The sequence below is a fragment of the Ceratina calcarata genome, unplaced genomic scaffold (genome assembly GCF_001652005.2).
Source record: "Ceratina calcarata isolate Rehan_Ccalc_2016 unplaced genomic scaffold, ASM165200v1 scaffold1, whole genome shotgun sequence".
NCBI classification, from domain to species: domain Eukaryota; kingdom Metazoa; phylum Arthropoda; class Insecta; order Hymenoptera; family Apidae; genus Ceratina; species Ceratina calcarata.
The window spans coordinates 453,442-481,005 of record NW_017130860.1 but is presented as its reverse complement, the minus strand read 5'-3'; the positions used below and the strand labels follow the sequence as shown (position 1 = coordinate 481,005).

General features: G+C 41.4%; 5 protein-coding genes across 14 annotated transcripts; 2 read left to right on the top strand and 3 right to left on the bottom strand.

Annotated features, from left to right (window-relative positions):
* Window positions 1-17: 17 nt before the first annotated feature.
* Ufm1 (Ubiquitin-fold modifier 1) lies at window positions 18-2,414 on the bottom strand. 6 transcript variants are annotated; one of them, XM_026813920.1, is made up of 6 exons: window positions 2,190-2,361; window positions 1,870-2,127; window positions 1,644-1,700; window positions 1,136-1,507; window positions 616-1,048; window positions 371-460 (listed from the first exon to the last, which is right to left on the bottom strand). In XM_026813920.1, coding segments are annotated over exons 4-6 (783 nt in total). In that variant the 5' UTR covers window positions 1,485-1,507; window positions 1,644-1,700; window positions 1,870-2,127; window positions 2,190-2,361; the 3' UTR covers window positions 371-459. The 6 variants fall into 6 exon arrangements, with proteins under 6 accessions (XP_017876480.1, XP_026669721.1, XP_026669676.1 ...); XM_026813875.1 differs by having other exon boundaries at window positions 1,870-2,116; XM_026813954.1 differs by having other exon boundaries at window positions 1,870-2,058.
* Window positions 2,415-2,496: 82 nt separating this feature from the next.
* Window positions 2,497-4,962, top strand: LOC108623040 (zinc finger Ran-binding domain-containing protein 2). 3 transcript variants are annotated; one of them, XM_018021334.2, is made up of 8 exons: window positions 2,497-2,593; window positions 2,664-2,917; window positions 3,339-3,391; window positions 3,472-3,553; window positions 3,871-4,207; window positions 4,281-4,369; window positions 4,429-4,470; window positions 4,590-4,654. In XM_018021334.2, exons 2-8 carry the CDS (start codon window positions 2,844-2,846, stop codon window positions 4,630-4,632), a joined length of 720 nt encoding a protein of 239 aa, XP_017876823.1. In that variant the 5' UTR covers window positions 2,497-2,593; window positions 2,664-2,843; the 3' UTR covers window positions 4,633-4,654. The 3 variants fall into 3 exon arrangements, with proteins under 3 accessions (XP_017876823.1, XP_017876908.1, XP_026669986.1); XM_018021419.2 differs by adding an exon at window positions 4,880-4,962 and having other exon boundaries at window positions 2,525-2,917; window positions 4,590-4,647; XM_026814185.1 differs by having other exon boundaries at window positions 2,526-2,917.
* Window positions 4,963-5,497: 535 nt separating this feature from the next.
* lgs (BCL9 domain-containing protein legless) lies at window positions 5,498-12,280 on the bottom strand. Its single transcript, XM_026813421.1, has 7 exons — window positions 11,376-12,280; window positions 11,046-11,284; window positions 10,694-10,979; window positions 10,223-10,581; window positions 9,685-10,144; window positions 9,253-9,457; window positions 5,498-9,175 (listed from the first exon to the last, which is right to left on the bottom strand). The coding sequence occupies exons 1-7, from the start codon at window positions 11,659-11,661 to the stop codon at window positions 7,222-7,224; spliced, it is 3,789 nt and encodes a 1,262-aa protein (XP_026669222.1). The 5' UTR covers window positions 11,662-12,280; the 3' UTR covers window positions 5,498-7,221.
* Window positions 12,281-12,332: 52 nt separating this feature from the next.
* Window positions 12,333-14,885, top strand: LOC108622926 (integrator complex subunit 12). Of its 3 annotated transcripts, none has more exons than XM_018021207.2 (5): window positions 12,333-12,420; window positions 13,238-13,417; window positions 13,660-14,031; window positions 14,148-14,220; window positions 14,302-14,885. In XM_018021207.2, the coding sequence occupies exons 2-5, from the start codon at window positions 13,259-13,261 to the stop codon at window positions 14,505-14,507; spliced, it is 810 nt and encodes a 269-aa protein (XP_017876696.1). In that variant the 5' UTR covers window positions 12,333-12,420; window positions 13,238-13,258; the 3' UTR covers window positions 14,508-14,885. The 3 variants fall into 3 exon arrangements, with proteins under 3 accessions (XP_017876696.1, XP_017876607.1, XP_026669875.1); XM_018021118.2 differs by lacking the exon at window positions 12,333-12,420 and adding an exon at window positions 12,427-12,530; XM_026814074.1 differs by lacking the exon at window positions 12,333-12,420 and having other exon boundaries at window positions 13,082-13,417.
* A 47-nt stretch (window positions 14,886-14,932) lies between these two features.
* Window positions 14,933-27,454, bottom strand: PlexB (plexin B). Its single transcript, XM_018020177.2, has 6 exons — window positions 26,823-27,454; window positions 26,500-26,684; window positions 25,600-26,184; window positions 23,688-25,516; window positions 19,850-23,611; window positions 14,933-19,706 (listed from the first exon to the last, which is right to left on the bottom strand). The coding sequence occupies exons 3-6, from the start codon at window positions 25,985-25,987 to the stop codon at window positions 19,599-19,601; spliced, it is 6,087 nt and encodes a 2,028-aa protein (XP_017875666.1). The 5' UTR covers window positions 25,988-26,184; window positions 26,500-26,684; window positions 26,823-27,454; the 3' UTR covers window positions 14,933-19,598.
* Window positions 27,455-27,564: the final 110 nt, after the last annotated feature.

Below are 27,564 nucleotides of genomic sequence, written 5' to 3'. Positions count from 1 at the left end.
GAACGAGGCACGACTTATAAAACGTTAGGAATGTTCTTTTATTTAAATTTATATATAAACAACAAATCTCTGTTATATAAAAATGTAGCCATTTCTTTCGCTAATTAAAGTCGTAACAAAGAAATAATTTGCACGTAGACGACGAACGTTCACGAAAGAGATACACATTTTATTAGGACTTAGACGAATCATCTTCCAAACCCGACTCTGTCTCTGGGTATCAATCTGAGTTCAGAACCATGTTTAAGAAACACATTCCCTGAAATTAAGAAAATTATACGTGCGTCGCTTATAGAATTCCGAATCCGCTTGGAACTTGTGATAATCACCTGCTGTCTGCTGTGGATTTATACCTATTCCATCATCTGTGATTATCGCGGAAGTCGACGGCGACACTTTAAATTCCTCAGCAGCAAATTTTAATACAGCAGTAAAAGGTGTGTTATCTGGCACACTAAGTCTGCAATGTCAAATGCAACGTATTGGAAAGTCTCACGAAAATTTTTGTCTGATGCCTCAAATGAATGATATACTAACTTAATTCAACCTTCAAGTGAATTATATATTATCTAAATAACAAAAAATTTTAGTACTGTACAAGGATTGTGCAATTACCATCTAATATCGTTTTCAATTTTACGCCATATCGTACCACCGGATTGTGTTTTAACTATTTGCATTCTGTTGTGCGTGATTTTCGAAATTTCCGGAGGACCATCTAATAACACTTCTATCGTCTTAACAAGATGCTCGTATTCGAATTCGCATTTTGATATCCACTGATTATCGACTTGCTTCATATTTCGTGCGAAGTAAAACAGGCAGTCAAGAAAATACGTATAAAGTTCAGAATTATTCAGCATTAATTTGAAAAGCGGTGCTTTCTTTAAATTTATCAGAGCTAAGCAAACGTTTACATCGTTACTCATAAGTCTACTTGACAATGCAGTAATTATTAATCTCTTGACGTTACTGCTACTTTGCAAATTGACAGCAACGTGGACTAGTTTCGAATGAAAGCCATCGTTAAGCACCTTACGAATACAATCTGAAACCTCATTCTCGTCACCTCTGCTAATTAACAATTCCCAAGACATGATTAAAGCATCTTGCTGTATATCTAAAGCATCAATACCTAATTTTTCCAACGATCCTACAATTATATTTGTACATATTCCATTGATCAAAATTTGTTTAACGAAATCATTTAGTCTGTCAGTACCACAATGCTGAACATATAGTTTAAATAATTCATCCACCACGTCGATCGAAACATTGGTGTCCTTCAAATAAATCTCTAATAACTTATCACACGCTTTCCTAAATTCTGAGCACTTATAGAAATCTGATCTACCCTCCTTCAACCAATGCTTCTGAAGATTGTTCTCGAGCACAGTTTCTTTCCCTACCTCGTATGCTTTATTAATAGTGAGCTCAATAAATTGAGCACACTGAAAAGCTTTAAGAACATTCTCAATGTTCATTTGTCCGGAAACAGTTGGATTCTCTATAAGGACAATGAATGTATCGAACATTTTCAATATTTCAACAAACTCGTGCTCTGACATGTTATTTACAAAATCAATTTGCGCTTTTTACATTAAAAGTAATTATCGTAGAATGTCATTTGTAACTAGACTTACACTTTGAATGGTAATTTTGGATCAGAGGTCAGAGTTATTTTAAAAGTGACTTTAGACCTGTAACAAATTAACAATTTTGTTATTAACGTCCTGACAATTTTTACCAAATGCGATACGGCAAAGTACCAAACATATGTTTAACGATCAAGATAACGTTTCGAGACATTACGTGCATTTATGTATTCGATATTGTTTCTAAATAAAGTTTTATAGCCAGAATACGTACGTCATGGTTTTCCAACACCGGCTTCTTCAAATACGTTAATTTTTTTAATGCAAAACACGACGAACTGAAAACTTATTTGTGTTCATCAAGTAAGTGGCGACTCTGAATAATATTTGGAAGCAGATGGAACTAAAAAGTAACATTGGCGGGCAATGGCAACCTTCGCATGTTCACCGAGGAGATACTATACTGAATTAAACAATTTTACATTTATTGTTTCCCCTTGTGCACGATCACGATTTTGCACCTAATTTTTAACTTTAGATAAAAAATAAATAATGTGGGAGACAGAGGATGAAAATATTTGAAGATATACGTACTATGTACAATAATTCATTGCAATTATATAGAATGATTTATCATCGCAGGAACAACGTAAATTAGAGTTTCAAAGAACTCGTAACAATAAAATGTATATAAAATTTTTATTCGCGAACGTGTATAATGCTGTACATGGAAAACACTTGTTAGATATTCAGTTAACACTCTTATCGAACAGAACGATGTCAAACGATGTTCGTTATATTTTACTTTGACGGATCGAGCTTTCCCATTAATCAATTAAAAGGTGTTTCACGATTTATATAGCTTCGAGACCGCCACGCCACAGGTTTTCGATTCGTAACTTTCATAAGTGGTGTGTGATCGTACTATCGTACCATTAAATGCTGCACTGGTATAGCTGGGTATAGCGCAGTGCACAGAATTTTCAGTGCATTAATTTGTATGTAAAACATAATGTGATAGATAGCAAATGTACTGGAGGTGTTTAAATAAAATTGCACGATTGCCAGAGAACTTCGGAGAAATTGATTCCCTCAATCGAGGGATTTTAAACAGGACGTCCGGAAAAGGGAAACCGTCTACAGGTTAGAGACATCTCGGATAAAGAACGGTCAAGCGTAAAGTCCAATGAAAGCGCGATAAAATAGGAAAGCAGGCCCGGTCTCGCAAACAATAAAATCAAACGGAAAATGGATAGTGCTAAAGTAGATGACGAGAATCAACGAAGTATCAATGACGGCGACTGGATCTGCCCCGATTCGCAGTACGTAATATTCTACAGATAACGTCGGCTTGTATGAAATCAGCTTTACGTTTTATAATCGAATTTTTCATACAATCGTAATATTTGTCAATTACCTTTACGTGCCAGTTATCGTTTGTTCATATTGTCATTGCGTCGGTGAACGCCAGTTATTTTATTCTTCTCATTAAACTTATTGTTATTGTGGATAATAAAAAGAACTGTTTGTTAGACAAATACGTGTCTAATTGTATTAGACAATTTCCTGTGCTTGAGTTTCACATGAATTTTGATAAAGTACATTATTATTTATTGTACTATTATAGCTTCGGGCTGACTTGGCAATTAATCAAATTCTTGAATGCAATGTACATTTGTTAAACATTTGTACGCAGAATAAAACAGCTATTCATCATTGTCAAGATGACGTTTAATCTTTCAGATGTGCTAATGTAAACTTTGCAAGAAGAAATTCTTGTAATAGATGTGGAAAAGGTATATAAAAATTGATAGGTGTATATACTTATGTTTCTTGTACATGCGTGTATGTATCAACAAAAAATATGCTCTTATAGACAGAGGAGAATGTCCGAAGAAAAAGAAACTAGGACAAGAAATTGGCAAAGCAGCTGCAGAGAAGAGCAGAGGATTGTTCAGGTACTTGGAAAAAGCATGAGATCATAATACCCTAAACAAGCTGCGTCGTCGTTGTAATTCGATCTTTGACTCTCGCTTAAATGATTAATAATTTTATTTCAATAATATACACAGTTGTACACGTCGTATATCTTTCTTTAACTTTCAATAAGTGTCTAGTATTTTTGTAAAGTATTTACAAGAAATAAATAAAATAGATACATGAGTAACAAAGCGAATGAGATTTTCATTGTCGTGTAGAATGACTTTAGAAAGAGCGAGGATGAATTCGATAACGCGAATTTGTTCGTACTGTACGCGATGCTTATTCGTTGTAGTGCTGACGATTGGCAGTGCAGTAAATGTGGAAACGTAAATTGGGCCCGGCGGCAGCAGTGCAACATGTGCAACGCACCGAAATTCGGCGAAGTCGAGGAACGCACGGGATATGGAGGAGGCTACAATGATCGGGGAGTCGTCGAGTATAAAGAGAGGAGAGACGACGATGACGAGTACGATGAATTCGGGCGTCGTAGAAAGAAACGGAGGATCGAGAATCGCTCTGACGATGATTCCAAAGATTCTAGGTATAGCAGTCCACCCAGGAACAAGTCCAAAGACGAGGATGAGAGGGGCGAAGTGGAAGAGGAAGAACAAGAACGAGAAGAGCAACACGTAATTTGAACGCTTAACGATGACGATATGTAACGAAGAAATCGAACATTTGAAACGTGTGTTCGAATTTCAGGACGAAGACGAAGAAGAGGAAGACGATGAAGAGGGCGATTTATCGAAATACGATCTCAGCGAATGGGACGATTTCGCTGTTAAGAAAAAGTAAATTTTCGGATGACCGATAATCGCTTAGAGTGTATTTAAACGCTATTCATTTTCAGTACGAACGGCAGCACTGCATCTTTGGAAGAGCAACAATCAAGGTAGGTGATAGAGACGAAGAATTACGTGCAATCGTTAAAGAGTTTTCGAAGCGATATGATCATGTCGATTGAGCAATGTCGAGAAACGTTTCATGCGATCGCAATATCGCTTTTTATAGAGACAAAGACGACTGGCGCGATTCAGGGACATCCAGTCAATGAGAAGCTGCGCAGAAGGAAAGGTTTGACCTGGGTTTCGGGTACAAAATTGATCGCGACCAATTAATCTCAGCATTAATTGAGAAAATTGCTAAACGAAACTTTTGGCTTATGCCTTTTTCAAGAGAGTATTATCAAGAACCCCTAAATATTAAACCTTAAATAATGGCATGGTCAAAAGGAAGATTTTAATTTAGCAAGTTCGAGGAATTTACCATACAATACTCGTTAAATGAATATTTTTTTACAGGTAAAAGAAAATCCAGACTGAGCACGGTTGCTCTAAAAGATGTAACGGAACGCAACAAATTTAGTGATTTAGCGAGCACCTTTGAATAAAATGTGATGGACAATACACAACTTATCACAAAGGGAATCGATTAACAAAAATAAGCTTTACATTTCGTGACTGAACTCCTAGCTTCGTTTGACTTTGTGGATGGAGAGTGAAATGTAGGTTACTTATTTTGCGCAATATTGCCCTAAATATTGCAATAGTGATGCAAAAATTCGTAAAATACTTGGCGCAGGTAGAATATTTCGTTAGTAAGTGAAAATGAAGAAAAAAAGAAGAAACAGAATGAAACCTGTAATTATATGAGATAATTTTATGGACGATGTGTTAAACGATTCGTTGTAAAAATTCTGAATTACGAATTCGTAGAAGAAATCTTATTTCTAATCGAAAATATAAAATCTCCGAGGAAAGATCTCTATCATCGTCACACGCTTTTAAAAAAGTTCTCTAATTACGTTATCACAAAACGCACGATGTTATCTCGTACTAACGTCAATGTCAAATCACTTAAAAAATATTGCTTAACACGTTCAATGCGATACCGAGGGCGGTCTCTAATAACAGGAATCGTTTTTTTTTTTATACAAGACTATTGATGCGAACATACGCGTTATCCATTGAAGAATAGAAAATCCGCCAAGACGCATACGTTCACATCGCCTGCATTGAATGTGTTAAGCTACTTCGAAAAAGATTTTTCTTCTCACTTTCTACTTTCTATTTCTTTGCACCTGCTCTTCTCACTTTCTCGTTCTCATTTTCTCATCCTTTCTCTCTCTCTCTCATTTCGTGCACAATATGTAAAAATTAAGTAAACGTAATGTAGTATTAAAGAGTCATTCCCTAATTGAATATAGATATGTATCGATGTCTTCGGAATGAAGAGAAAAAGGATACACTTTCTTTCGCTTTGACTATCACAGATCCAAACAAGCGCTGGTAGCAGCCTGCTTTTTTCGATCGACCAAAAAAAATTGCGACGCGAGGTCGTCGCCATGTCTGAAACGAGTCTGCGTTCGGTTCTCGACAAAAGCGGCGAAAAAGAAAGAAAATAAAGTTTATCGAAAAAGAAAGACTCCATCACTCGCTTTGAGATAGCCACGAAATTCATTATCGATCGAATTCTGATACTGACTTCTTGTAAATATCTTTATTTTTCATTTATAATAAAAATCATTCATCAACAACATAATTGTTCTTAGTCAATTACTCTTTTTTCCTTATAATTGTTATACTACGTTGGGTCATGATTATGCACAGTGTTGGTCACGAAAGGGAAATCGGTGAGGGGAATAGAAGGGACGGGCGATACTGTTTTAAAGGAGTATGTTGCAACAGGTAATATATATATATAATATATATATATGTATATATATATATGTATATCGTATATATGTACAATTATGAATTTGAGCTTGTCTGACTGCATTTTTTCTTTTTCTCTTTAAGTATTTAATGATAAAAGGAAGGATGAATCGTTCGCCGACGTAGCTTCTCGTCGTTCCTTTCAAATACTTGGATAAATCCTCGCGCAGTAATAATATACCGCGAGTGTCAACCGTTCAAATAAAAGGGAAGATGAGACGCATTTATATTCACCTTTGTCTTTTGTCGTTAAGTTTTTCGTTCCGCTGTTTTTTCTGATTCGAGAATCTCTAGCAACGATCATCGTACATTCCGATCGACGAAATTACGATTACTACGAAGAAATCAGATTTTACATTAGTATTTACAAGGACCGCGTACGTCTACGCAAGTTCGTAATATGTTTCCAATTTACAGAGAGAAAGAGAATTCTGATACGAAAAAGCGATATCCTCTAGATGATGGAACAGATTTTTTTGAAGACGCGTTAGACATTAAGAAGGCTTTTCAATGTCTATGTAATTTAAGAATAAAACGCTTATCGATATAATAACACATTACATAAACAACACCGTAAATAAAGAATTGAACGAGAAGTCTTGTCACCATGCCAGTCACGCGATCAACCATCACCGCGGATAATGGTTCACCGTTAATTATTCTTCGTAATCATCCATCACATCAACATTAGAACCTTAACAAATTCGACTTTTTTATAGTCCTTTACAGAATCGCGCGCGAATAATTTCGTATATAAAGTTTTAACATTGACCGAAAATGCAAGTTCATTTTTTAATCAGAATTACATCCCCGGCCTAATTTGAATGCAATCGCCGAAGAAGGACACAGAAAGGCCACCACAATCGTAAAATCATCGACACCTATTTCTCCAGGATCAGACAAACCACACACACACACACGTTCCGTTCTTATTTCGGCATGAAGAACTGTTGGTGCGAATGCGAGTTCGGCGGTGGATGTAGATTAGGATGTGGCGGTCCGCTACCTCTTGTTCCGGTCGCGTAAAGTTGCTGCTGGAAGTTATGGAATTGTTGAGCATAATTCGGATCTGACATACTAGGCCCACTACCGACGAACGGACTGTTCTTGAAGTTACTAGTAGCACCACCCATGCTCGGAGGTAACGGCTGGGTCGCGTCCGGCGGGGGTCCCAATCCCATTGGGCTGCCTTTACTGCCGGACACGTACATGCCGGGGTTCGGTTGATTGGGAACTTGGGACACCATGTCAGGTGGGAAGACTTTATCCGGATCCATCGAACCGCCTGGAAAGACGCCCCCGCCAACCATGTGTTGCATCCGCATTAGATTCGACTGAGGTCTCATGTTGCCGACCGGTCTCATCGAGGGGTGCACACCGACGGACGTGCTCATCGATTGTCCGTCCATCCTCGGAGAACTGCCCATACCGGGAAGTCCGCCGCTCATGGACGACGGCATGCCGCTGTGCGGACCCATACTGTTCGGCACGCAACCGTTCGGGAAGTACTGAAGATTCACAGACGGCGAGCCCATCTTTGATTCCAAATTGGACAGAGGATTCGTGAATCTTTGAAGGAAGTCCAAACTCGGCGGCCCTCTAGGCGTGTGACCGACGTTGGGCCTCGCCGGTAAATATTGTATCGTATTCGGAGCACTGGGTTTCACTTGAACGTTCGCTCCGTTATAAGGACTTGGACCAGTGACATGTCCTGCCATTAATCTCGGTGGTGGCGCGTGAGGATCGCCTCCAGGATACGCTCCCGCAGCATTGCCCGAATGACTACTCATCATACCGTGACCCATTATCGGATGTCCCATTTTGCTAGGTACACCGGGACTTCCTGTATGCGACGTCGTTGGGCTATAGCTCGTCGGTGGCCCTGCTAGACCCATGCACATGCCCCCCACTTCGCCCGGTTCACTAGTTGGGCCACCCATGTGACAACTTCCGTTCATCTCACCGCCCATTTGCATCATATGCATACCGTGTGGATTACCGAACTGCATCATCCCGGCGTTCCCGGAATGCATCGGCCCTTCGTTACCTAACGAGTTGCTAGCTGCCGTATTGGTCAGCTGTTGGCTCATTTGGGCCAAGGAAGTAATAGGATCGAAGTGATTTGTACTCATCGCGGTTAGACTGCCGAGTCGCCCTCCGATATTGTTAGGATTAAGAGGCACATTGTCTGAAGGTTGACTCACGTTTATAGATGGTCTCCCGCAGGCAAAGGAAGCGCCTGGACCTCCCATCGGAGGTACCCCTGACGTGTTCCCGGAATTGTTTGAATTCCCAACCGCCGCTTGCTGCTGCTGCTGCTGTTGCTGTTGCTGTTGCTGTTGTTGTTGCTGCTGCTGTTGCTGTTGTTGTTGTTGTTGTTGTTGTTGTTGTTGTTGTTGTTGTTGTTGCTGCTGCTGCTGTTGTTGTTGCTGCTGCTGTTGCTGCTGCTGCTGCTGCTGCTGCTGCTGCTGCTGCTGCTGTTGTTGTTGTTGCTGCTGCTGCTGGGATTGAGCCTGTGACTGCTGAGTATCTTTCGTCGACGGGGGAGATGTATCTGGTTTCGTGGTGGGCGACGCTGGTACCGTTCTCGGAGGACCCATACTGTCGGGTATGTTTGTATTGTGTGACGCTGGACTACTTTGTGCACTCGCACTCGACTTGTTTCCGGGTTTTCCTGAATCAACCGGAGTGTGTGGGGCACCGTTGCCTGGTGTATGCGGAGTATGAGGAGTATGCGGACTGTGCAATGAGCCCGTGAATCCACGATTCATGCTATCCATTTGAACAGGACTCGCGCCTTCGGACCTAGCCGGGAATTGATTACTGCTGTCCAAACTTCCCGGCATAATTCTGTTCGACATCTCCGTATTGCTGCCCGCGTTTCTAAACACACAAAACGATAGAATATTAGATACGATTTATATGAAAAAATAACAGGCGTTTAATTTGGACACACTTACGTAGACAAATTGCCATCTTTCAGACTCGTATTTGGTTGCTTTTGAATAGTCAGTTCCTGTCCCTCGAAGGTGTTGAGATACTGGATCTGCTGAGGACTCGGAACCGGCATCAAATTCGCTTCCTTCACTCCCGCCGCATTCACCGCTCCAGTGTGTTGCTTTTGCTGGGCTAAGGATTGCAGCGTGCGGCAAAACATACCATCCACTATTGCGTAATAACATAACACGATCAGATCACCGCGTATTTTTTTTAAGTAGTGAACTTGTTAAAACATTTGATTTAACAATATTAAGAGGATTCCTTGCGTTACTCAGATCTTGCATTAAAATCCTTCGAATGCAATTCAACGTAAAATATTATTCAACATGTCAAACAACAATTCAAGATAGTTTAATTGGCTATGATAAAGAAAATAAAACGGTTGGTCTTACCATTGGGAGGTTGACTCGAAGGAAAGTCCAAAGAATCTTTTTGAGCAGCTGGTCCGCTGGGGCTTAGCGTCGAGATGTGTGAATGGGAAACAGGGGTTCCTGGGTTGCTATGATTAAGTCTCGTTGACGATACGGCCGATGCATTTCCAACCGTCGGATTCGGAGAGTCTTGACTGGTCGGACTTTGTCCTGGTAGATGACCCGATCTTTGATTGCTGAGTTGAAACTGTCTGTTGCAGTCCGCGGGTGAATTGAGCGCCGAACTCGCACGAGGTGAGGGTAACGACAAATTGCTAGTTGGATTGTTGGGTGAAGAAGGATTTGGACTTTGTATTGCAATCGGCACGCTCGCGGACCGCGTGGTTTGATGATATGGTGGCGGTGGTCCTTGACTACGCGGAACCCCTACCATATTAGCACCTCGTAATGGAACACCGGTTCCAGGACTTCCAACGCTGACCTGTAATACAAATAAATATTATACACATATCATCAATGTACTTCGAGCTTGAATCTTTTAATATTTTGTATGCTTTACCTTGTTCTTCCCATCGAGAAACTGATGCTGCAACTTATGCCAATCCATAGTCGGAGGACACTGCGTCGGCACGACCGAAGGAACGTTCGATTGCTGACACGTCGATACTGCTGTGCCTTGTGCTGCGTCCAGTGCACTAGACGGCTCTTCTTTGTGCTCGGGAAACAACATCATTTGCATTTTCCTAATAGTTGCTAACTGAACCTCTCGATGCTGCCTTTGTTGCGGAGTTAAATTTTCATCTGGAACTTTTACACCTTGCAGCGATGGTTGCAAACTGCCTGGACCTGGGCTGGTTGTACCTCCTAATAAATTGGGACTGTGGCCCATTGCAGTACTATTAGGAGGTTGTGGATTCGCTGTAATGAAACATGCTTCTAATGATAAACGTGTACATAAAGGAGCGTCGAACAAAAAAATATCAACAATTGATTGAGACAATCCCGAAAGCTAATGTGAACTACGTATTACCTGTGTTACCAGGTGAGTTTGGTACAAGGCAAGGCACGTCTATGTTTGTGTCATCCAATGATGGTTCGGGATTCCCGAGAGTATTTCCACCGTTCAAGTTTCTTAGATTTGGTTGCTCGTTCCAAAATGGGGGAGCGTTGGGATCAAGGGTTGGCAGATCAGGTGGTTGTTCATTTTGAAACGTATTATTTGCACTCCCTTGATGGCCTTTCTGTTTCATCATTGCAAGATTGTTTAACCATTGCGCAGGATTTTGACGAAATTGATTCACCTTATTTGGATGTTTCTAAAGCAACGATGATGTATTATAAAATGAAACGAAATGAACATACTCTGATACCGTGCTGCATACCTCCAAATATTTTTTAGTTCCTGGCTGTGCACAATGGTAAGCAATAATGGAAGGATATTGTCCTTGCAGCACTGCATCTGCACCTTTATTTGCTAACGTTGTAGAAAACACGAAAATTTGACTTTGTTGTTGCATATACTGAGCTTCACCACTTCCTGTGCTAGTTCCCATTTGTTTGCCAAGAACATTACTAACTAGTGGCTGTATACCATCTGCAGTAATCACATTACCACTACAATCTATAACAAAACAAATGAAGCAGGTAACACAAGGATAAAATTATAAATATAAGAAATATGAATAACCCACAGAAATTACATTTCTGCCTACCAGGTATATCGTCTGTAGGATTGTTATGATCACCTTCTTGTTTCACTGAGTTCAAAATTGGCTGATTTGCACTATTATTTTGGTTTTCTCCTGACAATGCACCTTCACCATTTGATGGATCCAAACAAGAATCCCTGGTACATTCAGTCGTATCCTCTCCAGTTGTATCATCGTTATTGCCCCCAGTACCTTCTTCCTTGATCTTAACTGGATCAGTATCAGGTTCCTCTTTCACTACAGTGGTTGGTACACAAGTTGGTTCACTGGGCTTCTTTTCTGTTTTCATGTTTGAAGCTTACTAGATGAGTTTAATCCTGTCAGACATTGGTCAACTGGGAGAAAATCAAACACATGGCCACTACTGTCCGCGAGGCGCGGTGTAACAACACGATGAAAACTAGCAGGTCACCATTGGAGGTTAACAACGAAAATATCGTTGACCGGTACCCATGCAAACTTAGTGCTTAAAAAACTGTCTGGAACGGCACTCTCGAGGAAGGCATGTCTTCGTGATTTCTTGTTGTATCCTCGGACGTAATAAGAAGTTCTGGTGACCGCCGATTCAACTTGTTCTCAGTCATTTAATTAAGGTAACCGCGGAATCGGATTCCTACGCATGGAGGAATCTCGGTTGTCAGCGGCCGACTGATACAGTAATACGAATATAAGACCAATACCAGCGAGGTATCGGGACGAGGAAAATATCTAAATGTCAGCCTCGTATGCGCTGCGAGTACATAGCGTACCTCCGGCTCTAATGTCGCACGGAACACCACGTTGTGAACGCGTAAGACGTATCCAAAACATAGAACGGGGGCCAATGCACGCTGCACTCAGATTTCCTTGCCATTCGCGAGCATTGTTCTCCAACTTTATTTGTCACTTCATGGTCGCTTTGATTATTTATTTCTTTTACGCACGGCTGCCAACTGCCCGTCGAAAGTTAAACATCGTTTTAACGCGCCTAACGAGAAGGAAGCGTTCATACCTTCACCGATAGAACAGAGGAAGATGGAAACAGGCGCAAACACCAGCCAGCCACCAAGTATTATAACTTGACTCTCGTTCACTCTCGTTCCCTCACGCTTGATCGCCCGCAGGGTTACTATTTTCGTCTTTGCTTGTATTTTTCACCATTTTTTCCCAGCTATCAGCGTGAGTATTTCTTCCCGAATCGTGATCGGTGCCCGCGTATTCATCCGCCAGTTCTTTTAGCAAATGTACATTTTTTTATTCGCAAAGATATCTCCCTAGACGGAAACCGCATTCATTTTAACGTGGAATCAAAACTCTGTAAAATTAAATTTGGAATACACGAGGATCAGGGCCGAATCGTACGATGCCGGTGCCAATGTTCTTATAAACTTTCAATGTTTTTTCTTACATGCATAACGTATGAGGATCCCATATATGGATACATGCTTCCCAGGCGGTATTTTTAAAACGTACAAAAAATCGAGTAAAAATCAGAAATTCCAAACCGGAATTAGACGATCCCATAAACACTTTCATTTGTACGCGTAAACGTAAACTTCGATGGATTATCTAAATGCGCCTGCTTTTAGTTACACAATCCATTTTCTGTGTACGAGACATGAAAAGATGTTTTATGCGAGCATCCAAATCTGTGATCTTTATTCGTATTATTTAAAGATTGATTAAGCACTGCATACATACACGTATGGCACGTATGTACGCATGTATGTATATGCTTGCAGTCGAATCAAGTATTATTTTGGACTCCTATAAACTTACTTGATTACGCCCCGTACATATCTACAGTACTAGAAAATCGGAGGAGTAGAATCCAAGGAATAATTTGTAAAATAAATATAACCTGAAGTCTATTCTATACTTCATAGATTCAAATAAATCACATAAAAATGTCGCAACTGGACCTGGACCCTCAGTTTACGCAAGGCTTACATCTCTTACATTCGACTAATAAGAATTCTGCGGAACAATTACGTGCGCTTTTAGACGAAGCGATCAAGCAAAAATATGGACCATCAAAGATGTTGTCGAATGTGTTACATAAAAAGGTAAATGACTAATAATCAATCCCAACAGGTGTTCAGGGTTACCTAGAGAAAGTACACGAACCGCAGTGATTATAATATTAATTAAGTTATTATAATTACAGAGTTAGTTCTGATATCAGGGCACTCATGAAGCATAGGAGATTTCATTCACGTAAAACGATATCCAGTATTTGATCCCTCTGTATGCACAACTATTATCATTTAATTTTTATGTGTCTACCTATGGGATTTTCTGTTTTTAGTATATGATGGAGGAACCAGTACTGAGCGATCATAGCAGTGGTAGCAGCAGCAAGAAAAGCAAGAGCTCTTCTTCGTCTTCTTCCAAACATTCAAGCAAGTCCAGCAAGAACAGCTCACCTGTGAACTTACCTACGAGAGACACACCGCCCGATATTATTCAAACTGATAATACGTTAGCGTTTGAAATATTAGAGGATGATCTGGCGTGTGTTATTTGTAAAGGGATGGACGTGGGAGCCAGGAACAGGCTTGTCGAGTGTTCAGGATGCCATTCCTTGTATCATCAGGAATGTCATATCCCACTCATTGAAGATTCGCAGATCGATGTTCCAGGACTAGCCTGGTATTGTTCCAATTGCTCAAAATCTCAGGTGTGTGTATTCACTCACATTATAATTTGTCATATTTCTCATTTGAGTACATTCTTGAAACTGGCTGAACAAGTGACTACGGAATAAAGGTGAATTTGTTTCCTTAAATTTTGTAGGTCCCAAAAGAAAGGAGCTCACCAAAGACAGTGATAGAAAGCAAACCAAAAGAACAGAAAAAATCGAATTCAAGTAAGTCTCTTCCATCTTCAGAAAGGATATTTCAATGTACATTTCCAAAATGAAAATAAATTGTTGACACTCTTCTGATAGGTAGTGCGAACAAAGTAACACCGAATATACACATTATAAGCGCAGACAGAAGATTGAAAGATATGATGAAGAAAACAAAGCAGGATAAACGAAGCACAAGTACTGCTCAGAGCTCAAAGAATTCCTCGTCCAATTCGCCGGCACTGTCCTCAACGAAATCTCAGGAAAAATCGTTATTGTACAAAGTCAAGTCGGGCGTAGAATGAACTCTCGCTTGCACGAATAGCGTGACGATATTTTAAGATGGATGAAAGACTTTAAAAGAAATTTTATAATGCCGGCGTTCTGCCGACAATTAGCGAATGCAATAAGATGAAATATTGATAACTCCTTATAGGAAACTGAACAAGTTTTGCCAAAGATAGTATAAATGAACTTCAAGCAAATTAGATTAATATTAATTTTACACGGCACGAAATTTCCCGAATTTGTGCTGCACCTAAGATTTTTACTTTTTATATTGTCGTATACTTTCATCGCTTGGTGAGGCAGTTTTTTTAATGTAATTTGATAAAGGTGATTTTTTGTACAAGTGTACGTTAAGTTGAATAAAATAAAACGAATCTAATTTTATGAAACGAAAACAGTTTTAAACATCGTGGTATTTCGAAAAGATTCTACGGACATCGAGTTCATTTATAATACCAATATATTTTTGCAATTTTTCAAATGCTTATTTGTTTGTCCCTACGTCCCATTGAAAATTTGGCAAGAGTCATTTCGTTCTCGAGTGTTACTTAAAACCTACGTGTATGCGCGATGGGGGGTTGAATCCTATTTACATTCAGGGCTGCATTCCTCGGGGGTTGAAACTACATGCACACGCACACGCATGATCACGCATAAAGCTGTATTTCGTACACACTCGCACACAATTCACGTTATGTGTAGACTATACAACGAGAAAAGTTACATTCGAAAATTCACGGGAATGAAATCGAGCCCCTTTGTTTTCCCCGGTACGCTATTCCCAAGCTCGAATACATTTAAAATTATTCTCGCAGGGAACGATCATCCCCCCATCCTTTTTTTTCCGAAGCTTAACAAAGAATAATCTTAAACTCGACACGACGTTTTGGATTCGTCTATACTACGAAGCATGACATTACTAATCGACTCATAAACCGCCTCAACATCTCTTCCATTAATTACAATACAGTACATATATTTCATGTACGTTGAATGCAGAATTGACAAGCTTTTCAGATGGATGGAGTCAACTGTCGAGCGTGCAAATTGTCCGAGAAATTCTGCCGATGTCGCGAGCATGTTCGAACGTTGACGTTTCACCGCGAACAAACGATTTGTTTAAATATCATCAATTTTTCATAATAATAATTCGAGTAGCAACTAGTATAACAATCTCAGTAATTAATTAAAAAAACTCACTCTCCGTTTCGTTCCTTTACAAACGTTCTTCCGCGCGCACTAGTGTTCTTCGATGCTTCAGAGAAACAACAGAATTTCATTGAAATTTGCATGTGCACAATGTATATGTACATTAAGGTGTAATTATTACGGCCTTCCATCGAATTGCGCTCGAACGTATTTTACGTACTTCACGTACGAGATACTCTAAAAATGAACAATCTGATCGTTAAAGACGTACCACACACTTGTCAGGAGTATCCTTCAGTTTCCGACAGTATAAAGACGATGCTTACGTATTCTACGAATATGTGTGCAAATATACTAGCATACGTCAATCTGTACTATGTAAGACTACGTTTAAGAAAAAGGAGAACGTTTTCTATGCCCATCTTAGAAAAATGATCGATCCTCAACATTGTGGACGTTAACTTTACCCGATTTACGAACGAATCCTTTTATTTGACTTTATAAAAAATGTCGATTTCACAATTCCAACAGCTCCGTGGACTGTACACGGTTTTTACTAACTTCCTTTCGATTATAGAAAAATATCAATATGAACAATAGTAATATAAATAATATCTTATATGAAATACATATGTACAATCAAAAACGTATCATCCACAATTCAAGGATTAGTTCTATTGTAAGTACGGATACATCTTTAACAACGTATTTAAATACGAACCATCCCTCTTTATCGCCTCTGACACACGTTTCATATAACAATATAACATTGATTCAAGTAATATCCACTAGTAGTATTCATACAACATAGGTAATACGAATACTGCTGTTGGATCCAAGAAACATGATTAAAAACCATTTTTTAAACGATAGGGATAGCAATTTTCAGTCTATCATATCAGTTTCTATTACTACAAAGTGTTCGTTGAATGAAAATCATTTCGTAGGCGATAAAGCTTGATAGTGGCTTAATGATGCCTACAAAGGTTCACATCGTGTTAAGACTATACACTTGCCCGAGTTTGATGTGAAAATTAATTGAGTGTAATTCTGGAAGACCACACGTCCAGTTGTTTGATTCAAATAAATGGAAACAGTGTTCACAAGTAATTTCTATATTCCGTAAATTTATTAGACAAAAAAAATCATCGCTCGCACAAATGATTTTTTCCTAACTATTGCAAAAACACGTATGCTTTGAATTTTTATTGAACCTTGCTATGTAAACAGTATGTATAATACTCTACGTATAAAGTAGGTACATTTATAAATATGTCTACTATTCTCGTTTCCTTTTTCTTTTATACAAAATTGAGTATTTCGTTTCACATATGGCTGGATAGTTTGTAATTCTTTCGATTACGAAACAAAATGATCGTACTCCTCCTTATAAAATCATTATAAAATATGTTCAACAAATAAAAATATTTGAAATAATTTCTTCCGAACTTACAGTACACGCTATCGTTTCTTCATTCAACAGAATTCTCGTTATATCTCTTCAGGAGATGGTAAGTTAAGTATACAATATTTTAACTAGACGATTACAGGAAAAATGAAAACAAAATGAACTTATAAATACAATCGAAACTGTTCAAGTTTCATTCTCCGTATCGTTACATTCGTTCCATAATCGCGATCATCACGTTACGTGAAATGCACATGTTGAACTGATACGATGTACGCGAAATCAAGTCGGTGCACAGCTTCGGTGCGCGTTTACTTAAATTCTAGAACGTTCTACCTTCGTTCCATGTGGACGCAAAACTTTGTAAAATGACCCTCCTCCTTCGATGAATTCGCGCGCGACTTGTACAAAAAACGAAACGTACAAATACGCGTACGGTCGTACGCGCGAAGAAAAGTGATACTTGAAATCACATAGAACAGATTGACGTATCATTTCTCGTATAGACAATTCGTTCCTCGTCATATAAATAAATACAATACATATAATAGAGAGACACGGGTCGATGGTCGTCGAACAGAAAAGCTGGGACATGGTAGAATAGACGAAACACGCAAAAGTGTTAATTAAGTACAAGAGTGAGCCTTCGGCCCCAGCTCTCGTTAGATCCACCAGCGACAAAACTGTCAAACGATCATATAATAGTTCACGATACAATTGAGTAGGTCTATATTCCGGTATTTAACTGTTTGTAAAAGCGCATGGAGAAAAATTGGCAGTGCGCAGTGGGCAGTGATGTAACTGTTAAACATTCATATGCCTGAATAACGATATTAATTAACGATATTAAATGCTTCCTTAAAAAAGAAAAATGCAGGACTTTCGAACTGACGCAGTCTTATACGAACTACACAAATCAGACAATTTTAAGAAAATACTGTTCATCGTTGTGTTTCCTCACGCCTTTTTCTTGGCATGTTCAACCGCGATATTGACCGAGTGCCGCCGAAAATGCAACCAGACGTGTACAAAATTCTTTCTCCTATGCTCTCTTTTTAAATTTCCCCATCTCATTCGAAAAGATCTAGACACATCCTCGCCGCTGCGTAATATAAAATATCCTTCACGATTTTTTCCAATTACTTACGCTTAACAGTACACGAAACTAACTATTGTTTGAATGGGCAATCGATAATTGTAACTATATAGATGACGATACAACTTAATAGTAGTAAGAGTAATAATAGGTATAATACAACTCGATAATAGTCGTGAAGACTTTATACGATCCACGTCGCGGCTTTCCAGATCGAAGCAACAGTCGTGCTTATACGTATACGTATAAATGTAATCGAGTAAAGAAAAATTAAAACAGACATAAAAAAAGTGAACAAAACGAAGGTACTAAAAAGATTTCCATTTTCTTTTACGTACTAGATGTACGTAAATAGGCCTAGAGTAGTCCAAGCTGCTCTCGTAAATTTCCTTCTTTTTTTTTGACATTATCTTAACTGCCTTAGTTTAATATCATTCTTACTCTCTTGCTCACACGCTCTTTCTTTCTCTGCGAAAGAGTTCCCGACCCTCGACTTATGATACATATATAGACCTTCTCTAACTAGCTCACTACAATCCGTGGAGTTGTATGTCGCGTGACCTTTGCTTTATATATTTTTTATGTATATATATATAATATATAACATATTAATAATTATATATCATAATGAAGATAGTAGGCATAGCCACTCCTGCTCGGATCACAGACTACTCGCTGCCGTACTCCCTTTGTACAGACAGTCTGGTGGACACTATGGCTTTTCCGTTCTCGCGCTTCACTTTTACACACACTTGTCCCTTTCGTTTTTCCTCATACGCTTTCTAGAATAATTTACGTATACGGCCAACAATGGAACTGAAAATCAATGTAATCTTTTTTTTCAAGTTTAATTCTGCACGGACTTTTGTATCGCGCGTCGATCTATATTTAAGCTATGTCACCGGAAATATACTTCTTCGATCGTACTATAAATTATTAACTCTTATTAACGAAGATTCCACCGATTGCATTGAGTTCCGAACGAGTATTCCTCTTTTCATCTTCGCATCGCTCCTCTATAATTTGTTACAAATATATATATATAATATATATACATACACACTATATATATGTATATATGTATAGTAAAATAAATGAAATATACAATAGTAATAAAAACAGATCGAGTTCAAAGTTCAGAGTCACCGTTTCCTTCCCTTTGTCACCACTCTGCTAATATCTGTACGCGTGCACGAGCGTATTTCGATACGGCCATGGCATTATAGACGCAAATACTACAACCAGGATCAGTTTAAAATCCTGACAAAAAAAACTATCGTCTGACTAGCCTTAACGAAATCGCACGTATCTCTTCTTTTCTTTACGACATTGTTATTCACACGGCGTGTAGATTTGTACATATGTAACGAGGTCTATCTGATGCATGAAATGGAGGCACTAGTCAGTGTTTCTGGAGAGATTGACGGGTCCTGGGATGGCGACGAGTACGTTGTGTCAGCAGGCACTGGTTTCCTCTCCCTCGAGCGTGCAGGCAACGTTCTCTAGCCTGTGAGCTAGATGTAATTTGCGACAGCCCGCGTCTGTCTCCAAGGCCTCTAGGATCTACACGATTCATCATAGAAAGATTTTCATTAATAAATTCTAAATTCTTGTATTGCGAAAAACTCCCGTACTCTCTTATCAATCGATTGAACAAACAAGAATGTTAGAATATCAAACATGATTCCGGCGCTAGCAATACTTACTTGTTCATAGTACTTGCTGACGTAGATGTAGAGTTCTTTCAGTGCTGCGATCACGTCGAACTCGTTCGCGTGTGACGCGCTCAGTTGTTGCATGGCACTAGACATTTCTTGATCGGTGATCTGCGGCAGTCTTTGTACATCCAAATAAAAACGACCCACTTTCTCCCGATAGTGCGGTATATCCTTAGCGAACAGCAATTTGTTCGAGGGCGAGTCCTTCCCAAGTCTGTGTTCCGTCATCGAGCAAGAATCCATAAATGTTTGCGCTATCACGGACAAACTCGAATCGACCGTCGTTGACTTGTTAATATCGAACATGAAGTCTGGATTTTTAATAAAGTTCACCCAAAATCTAAGCGGTAAACTGTTTGATTTCCATGCGTGCGGCACTTCCGGGTCGACGATTCCGTGTTGCTTAGCGGCGTCGTCCAGAAGATCGAACAACCACTTCACGGCACTGGGCAACGCCTCGTTCGCGGTTAATATCGTGTTCAAGAAATCGTCGACGAACTTTTGTACCGTGCCTTTCGTCGACAGCAGTCTGGTTAGAAATATCTCGGGTATGGCTTTGTGCGTCCGCTCCGGATGATGATGCTTGCTACCAGTGAAACCCATGCCCGGGGGATAGTGGCTGTCCTCTATGGGCCTCACCAAGTGGTACAATCGTTGATTGCCTCCATGGCCGCTTTCCACGTCGCCGTTCGCCGTTATGATAGGCGGCGAATGCTGACTCTCAAAGTATAAACCGCTTACCGGATGATTGTACATTACAGGACTGATTAGATTGTGATTAGGCGTGGATGGAAGGTGCGTGGACGAACAGTGATTCGCGTGACGATGCAGATGATGGTGATGAGGATGGTGATGAATGGACTGTTGCTGATGGTGATAGTGCGATGGTTTACAATTGTGACACGGTGGCTTGCACGCGACGGAAAAACCATCGTTCTGTCTAGGAATCAACGACATCACCGCAGATTCTTTCACGCCGTAGTGAGCCAACGTGTTTATCTTCTTCCATTCGCCGCTGCACTTGGTCGTGAGATCTTCGTCCTGGAGGGTCAAGTGACCACCCCTGCCGTGTCTCCATTCCAAGTCTACGTCGTGAACGGACGGCCTCAGTGAAAAAGGAGTATTCTTGTAGAGAGCATCTAGGATCTTGGATTTTACTTGATTTATAGTATCACAATCTAACACCTTGCACTGAATCTTCTCATCGAGATCATCTTGGACGATGTGCAGGGTGACCACGCTGTGCTCGATCTGCTCGCGGAGTAACCTCTCCTCGGACAGCGAGTATCTAGCATCGTGTGTGATCACGTCTACAGGACCTTTTTCTATTTGATGTTTTATTGCCTTGAACAATAAAAACAGAGAGGAACCTGCGTAGTCTTTGAGGTAATTGTACATGCAGAGTGCCATCCAGTTCGTTAACATCTTCTCCACGACGGACTCGGTCCTCCTCAGCATCAGCTGCGGATGCTTCGTGTTCACCGCCTTCTCGATGAGCCTCAGTAAAAGATTCATCAATATATCAGTCGCGTATTCCATTTTACCCATCAACACGACCATCAGCAGCGACGCAACGTTCACCTTGTCCCTGATATTGAAATCCTTCTGCGCCTCCAAGGTTTCGATGAACGTCAATACGAAGTATTTATTGTTGATCAGCTGTTCGAACTGGATCATAGCAGCGTCGTAGTTCGTTCGGGACACGTTGCTACGAGATCTGGGATCGTTCAATATAGGATGATGCGTGACACCGGGAAAAAATACTTTCATGATGTAGTTCTTGTGATCCAGCGTTGGTATACCGGACGATTCCAGATCTGCGGTTAAGTCAGTCATGTCAGTTTGCAGTTCAGCGAACGCCTGCTTGCACTCCATTCGAACGTTGCTCTCCAGCGTGTCCATTTGTATTTGTATCCTTTTATACTCCCTTTCCGCTTGCGTGCTCTTTCTTCTGTATATTATCAATACCAAAACGAATAGAAACACGAGACCGAACGTGCCTGCAGCTATGCCGGCAATCGCCTCCGGTGGTATTGGGTAGGATTTAATAACTTCGTAGCGCAGATAGCCTATGGGAAACCTGAGGCTTCGACCCACGCGCACCACCACTAAAGGTAGACCGTTCTCGGTTTTAATTCCAAGCTCGTCCGTGTCCTCTGGCTGTTGATCAGGCGGGATGCAAACCAGTTGAGTCAAAGCGAGCGACGTCACGTTACACGGCATTATACCGACAGTGACGTTAACGTCGGATTCGTCGCTAGCGTAAATCAAATTCTCCCCTTCGATGACTAAGGTGTCACCTTTATATAATTTGATGTTTCGCGGGAACGCGAAGAATTTTGGGTCTTCGACGTACAACAGACGGTTTCTGAGGCTCTTGAAATGTTTCTCCAAATCTCGAACGCTCTCCACGTTGTCCATGATGAACGCTATCTTCAAAGATAATTGAGATTCCTTTAATTTCAACGACTGAGGCGGTACGCTTTGAACATTAACGGCGGAACGTGTGTTTCGCCGAAGGGACATGAAACGCTTAGCGACGCTGGGGCTGGGGCATTCCATTTGCGTCGGATTCAATACTGTGCAAACAGTCCTGTTTACTGGCAGTGGTTCATTGTCGAAGTAAACTTCCATCTCGGGCTTCTGAATGGTATCCAGATTCGTGCCGTGAACGGTAATCATACGACCACCGGAGGCGAAGCTCGTCAGTGGTTTGATCTCCATGATGGTAGGATCGTGAGTGTAGTTGTAAGGATTACCAACTAGAGTACGATTAGCACCGTCTATGCTAAGGGTCAGTCTCTCGATTTTTCTTACCCGATCGGATTTACTCGTCACACAGGTCAGTCTAGTGCTACTGGCTTGAGTAGCGTTAACGTGACATGGCAAATCGTCTAGGTAAGCCGATATGGTGCTACCGATGTTCAAATACATACCAGTAATGGCAAGTTGAGTGCCCCCACTTTGCGGGCCAACTGACGGATAGAGTCCAGATAATCGTATATCTTTGTAATTAAACAACACGGAGCTCTCGGTATAACCAGCATCGTTGCCAACGACCACGGAGGCAGTGTCCGTTGCCTCGTGTCTCCCGGTACGGCAAACGATTCGCACGGACACCTCGTAGTCGACTAACGCGCAGGGGGTGTTACCAATGTGTATCTTTCCTTCCACGTCGCTCTCCTTCAGACCCAAGTTGCTGCCCTCAATGGTGACCAATGTGCCACCTTCAATCGGTCCACTCAAAGGTTTGATCATGTCTATCCTCGGCTTCGGGCACTCGGTAAACGGTGAGTGCAAGCAGGAATGCCGGTACACGCAACTGTTACCGCACCAAGTACATTCGAAGCGCGCGTCTCTGGTTACGCAAAGGGAACAGTCGGCGTGCTCGCGATGCGAACCCAACACTTCACACTTGTACAGGATTATCGTCGTCTTATCCACGTGATGATTAATGTTCCAAACAACGGTCACCTCCGCCTCGTATTCACCCGTGACCGCCTCGTACGAGTAGACCGTTTTGTCGCAAACTATGTAACGGCTGCTGTCCACACGAGCTTGTACTTTTAAATTAGCGCCCTCGATCGAGACGATGCATTGGAAACCACTGTGTCCTACTTGCGGATGAGGGAGATTCTCAACTTCGAGTACTATCTCCTTGGGCACACTGTTGGGCAACATTAACGGCTCTTGGCGTTGGACGAATCTTGGACAGTACTGTGCACCGTGCGCAGCCAAACTTGCCTGATTCTGTAGATACAAAAAATTAATTTTCATGATTTTCAAATGCTAAAATTTGTACAAAGTTCAATCGAGGCATACTTACGCTCACATTTTCCCCGGAGATTATACCCTGGCAACTCGTATTATGCGTACACTTGTTATCGTAAACGCACCAGCTGCACGCCCATTGAGACTTTACGCATTCTGTACACATCGTATGTCTGGAGCAATCGAAGAACGCGAAATTTCGCGACACGAAGTCTTTGTTAGTCTCGCTCGAGCGTACGGACAGTGGTACTAGGACGTGATCGGCTCCTTCCGGTATAGACGGCCTCTCGGTAACAGGTGGTGTAGGACACGATAATCCAAAGCCCGTCATCAACGCATCTATGGGCTCCGCGTTGCCAAACACGCATTTGTAGTTCGCACCCGCTGGCAATTCCGGTAAAGTTCTGATCGTTAAATGAACAGTGGTCATCTGATTGATGGGCATTCGATCCGGAAGTACTTGCTCGAAATCGATACACTGCTGTCCCGTGCCCAAAGACAACCATCGTGGACTACTGTGACTCGCCTTCTGACAATCTCCCCTGATCGTACATCTCTTCTCCAACGAACACCAGCCACAGTAGGGATCTCTCGCGTCGAGACAAGTGCTGCAGTTGGTGTAGCTGTTGCAGTGCTCGATCTTGACCTTGGAAATTTTCGAGCTCGACAGTACGTAAATGTGTTTCGTGTTTGGCGAGATCAAAGTGTCGGGCATCAATCTGCTCCCCTCGTCGATCGTGATACTCTCGTAGACGAATGCTCCGTCTCCAAAGAGCAAAACTTTCTTGAGAACACCCTCGTTGGTACCTAGAAAGGCGACAGTATGGCTTTCTGTAGTCGTCACTGTCACGGAAGTGATGAATTCCTCGGGAAAATGTAAGATCGCTTTTCCTACGATGGGCGACATTCCAGAGATCTTCAAGCCCACCTCGCAGAAGTTCAAAATATTGCCGGTTGTCCCTGCCGTGGGGCACTTCCCGTCTTGTATAGGGCCACTCACGTAACCCATGTTCCTGTACTTGGTACTACCGTTGAAGCACATGTGTATGTTCTCATTAAACGTTCTTTCGATATCTTCCAAACTGTACACGCAAAGCGCCGACCGAGACAACGGTTCGTTCGTGATACCTCTGCTCGGAGAAAATACGGAGACGAATATGGGATCGCCGACGGAGATACCGAGTTGCTTGGCCAGGTCGCTTCCAGCAGCAGCTACTTTCGCATCTTGCACCAAATTGTAACTCTGAAGTTTCCCGTCGCCGAGATCGACAACGCATTGCAGCGTCACTTCCGTGTAACTGTCGTAATTCGGATCGCTGATGCAACTTCGGGCCAGCCTGGAGATGTAACCCTTCTCCTCTTCCTCGGGAAGGTGAGATTGTTTTTGTACCAATACAAAGTATGCATAATCGCTTGCGTTAAAACCGTACACGTATTTAACCAAAAAATGATCTCGGTACTTTACGTCGATGTATACGATGGACTGTTTATTGAACGTGTATTCGGCGAATTCCAAATTGTCGAGACTCCTGCTGGAAATAGCGGGCACGTCGTGTCTGTAATCCCCGCGGTTGGTGAACGTGGTACCGACGTAGAGTATGTTCGTTTGTCCCCAGGCATTGTATCTCTCGGGTCCAATAAAAGCGTACGTAGAAGAATTCTCATCATTGGCTGCTACACTAAGGGGAACGAACTCCGGCTTGACAGATATGTTTGACATTTTGTACTTTTCACAAGCACCTTGAAGAAGGGAACCACACGCGATCAACGTCTGTGATTCGAGGTCAGCGATCAGTAGCTTGTTTACATTGTCCATTAGAGATGTAGTTATGTCTCTGGAGTTGCAGCCTGTTGCATGACACTGGGGGTTGTCTAATCTTGGTCCTAGATAAAGCGACAAACAGCAACGTTCATTAAATAAAAAGTAATGTAGAATACACGAGTGGTAACAAGAGTCAATGGCTAACCTGTGGAAACATATTCTTCTAACTTGAGATCAGAATCTAATTCTAAGAGTCTGTTGACAGCACCCGCGTACAATCTTCCTGTAGATGGATCTATAGTGAGGTGGTTGAATCGTAGGGCACCTTCTCTCGTTGTATTTGGATCTATAGGATAGAATCCATATCTCTGACCATCTCCTGGAGGAAACTGAGAGACAATGTGCAGAGATTTGTTCTCTTTCACAGGTGAAACAGTACTAGCAGGTGTGTCTATGGTTGCAGTTACTAGTACCACCAGGAACCAGGTGGCAACGTACATGGATGAAAGGGATAATCTGTGAATTGGTAGCAGTAGCTTGAGAGACGACACAGTGGGCGAAGTGGGAAATGATACAAATCCCAAGAATCTCATGTTGTGTAGACGATAGTTGACAAAGCACACGCGCACACGCTAACTGCGTGTGCGTTTGTGCGTGTACAAGTGTCTAGGGTAGGAAGCTTAGAAGGTAATAAGGGTATGCGTCCCACTGGTAGAAAGCCAGTATTGATACAATACTAGCAGCTATTGGTATGTCCAGGCACCGACATGATTCAGATTGCCCGGTACCTCTGAAACATTCAGTCAACAATTGCACATTTCATTATGTAGTCTTTCCCAATTTCAAACACTAAGAGGCAATTGAAATAATACATTGACATTGATCCGCCTTTATCGTCGTTTTACGAATTTTCTTCAATACTCTATTTTGCACAAGAGAAATCGCGAAGCAATTAAGGTTTAGAACGTTTTGCGCGATGCATTAACGATATTTATAACTTGAGATTAAAAGCGCGTAATCAAGAACAGATGACTGTGCCAAGTAAAAAAAAGGAAAAAAGTAAAAGAACAAAACACATTGAAACGTAAATAATGGATTTACTGACCGATTTCGGTACTAAAACATTTCGTCGACGACGATGTCAAGCTAGGGCAGATGGCTCCACACTTTTTGAGTTACACCGTTGCACGCACCACCCTTCATTAGTGTGAGTAGCATAGCTGCACTTGACAGCTAAGACCAGTGTCTTCGCACGAAGCCAAAGATATTTTACTCCTTGTCGATAATCGTCTAACAAAACACAAACGGAACGAGTTAGTAGAATACCGATCGCCGAACTATTCTCTGGAGGCGTAAAAATGCATTTTGCACACTCGCAGAAATGTATATTCGCGTAATTGCTCCGATGGGAAGAAGAAAAAGAATTACCTCCAGAATGAAAAAAGCTCGCAGCTCCGATCTGATACGATCATCGGTCAGCTCGTTCGAAGCTACTTTCCTCCTCTTCTCACGATTAACGCGCACGCATCCATACACATGTCTTGGTCGAAATACAGAACGAAACTCTTAATTTACTCATGTACGATGGAGCTTTTTCATCAAAACGCCAGAGCGTACAACACGACTGCACGATGGAATGTTCGTACGCGAGAGTCGCTACGACACATCGCGGATATGCACCAAGTATGTCCTTGATATGGACCCTCGATATACCCTCCCGACCGATAGAACACTGAGACGCGCACCCGATATTCACCGGAACCACTTATCGCTCGTTTTGGCCGCATATAAAGATTACAGATGTACCATTCCGAGCTTGAAAATAACACTAAACAGGGAATCGGAATGAGCCGCCATTAAAATTCGACCGACAGCGACAGGCTGCACGAGTTTAGAGCAAGTTGGGGGCCGTGGCTACGGCATGCGCCGCTTGTTCATTATCTTTCTTTCTTTCTCTCTCTCTCGCTCTAGTCGAGCATTTCCCACGGTTCAGTGTCTCTCCTTGACTAGTTCTATCGCTCTCTCGCCCTCGACCTTTCTCTCCCTCCTACCAGCGTTGTTCGCTACACGGGGTACCTCTATATCGTACTCTCTGTGGTCATGCAGCCTCAAGTATGCCTCACGTTACTTTTATCGATCTTTGCGGCAAATTCGAAACGTAAATTACTAA

Excerpts from the sequence above, each read along its gene's own strand:
- Ufm1 (XM_018020705.2), bottom strand. The coding sequence starts at position 1,568 with ATGTCAGAGCACGAGTTTGTTGAAATATTGAAAATGTTCGATACATTC.
- PlexB (XM_018020177.2), bottom strand. The coding sequence starts at position 25,987 with ATGAGATTCTTGGGATTTGTATCATTTCCCACTTCGCCCACTGTGTCG. Across the intron at positions 25,517-25,599 it reads AGAAGAATATGTTTCCACAG|GACCAAGATTAGACAACCCC; the intron begins GTTAGCCATTGA and ends CGCTTTATCTAG. Across the intron at positions 23,612-23,687 it reads TCTCCGGGGAAAATGTGAGC|AATCAGGCAAGTTTGGCTGC; the intron begins GTAAGTATGCCT and ends TTGTATCTACAG.
- LOC108622926 (XM_018021207.2), top strand. The coding sequence starts at position 13,259 with ATGTCGCAACTGGACCTGGACCCTCAGTTTACGCAAGGCTTACATCTC. Across the intron at positions 13,418-13,659 it reads CGAATGTGTTACATAAAAAG|TATATGATGGAGGAACCAGT; the intron begins GTAAATGACTAA and ends TTCTGTTTTTAG. Across the intron at positions 14,221-14,301 it reads ACAGAAAAAATCGAATTCAA|GTAGTGCGAACAAAGTAACA; the intron begins GTAAGTCTCTTC and ends CTCTTCTGATAG.
- LOC108623040 (XM_018021419.2), top strand. The coding sequence starts at position 2,844 with ATGGATAGTGCTAAAGTAGATGACGAGAATCAACGAAGTATCAATGAC. Across the intron at positions 2,918-3,338 it reads TGGATCTGCCCCGATTCGCA|ATGTGCTAATGTAAACTTTG; the intron begins GTACGTAATATT and ends TTAATCTTTCAG. Across the intron at positions 4,471-4,589 it reads TTGGAAGAGCAACAATCAAG|AGACAAAGACGACTGGCGCG; the intron begins GTAGGTGATAGA and ends CGCTTTTTATAG.
- lgs (XM_026813421.1), bottom strand. The coding sequence starts at position 11,661 with ATGAAAACAGAAAAGAAGCCCAGTGAACCAACTTGTGTACCAACCACT. Across the intron at positions 11,285-11,375 it reads TCCTACAGACGATATACCTG|ATTGTAGTGGTAATGTGATT; the intron begins GTAGGCAGAAAT and ends GTTTTGTTATAG. Across the intron at positions 10,145-10,222 it reads TTCTCGATGGGAAGAACAAG|GTCAGCGTTGGAAGTCCTGG; the intron begins GTAAAGCATACA and ends TTTGTATTACAG.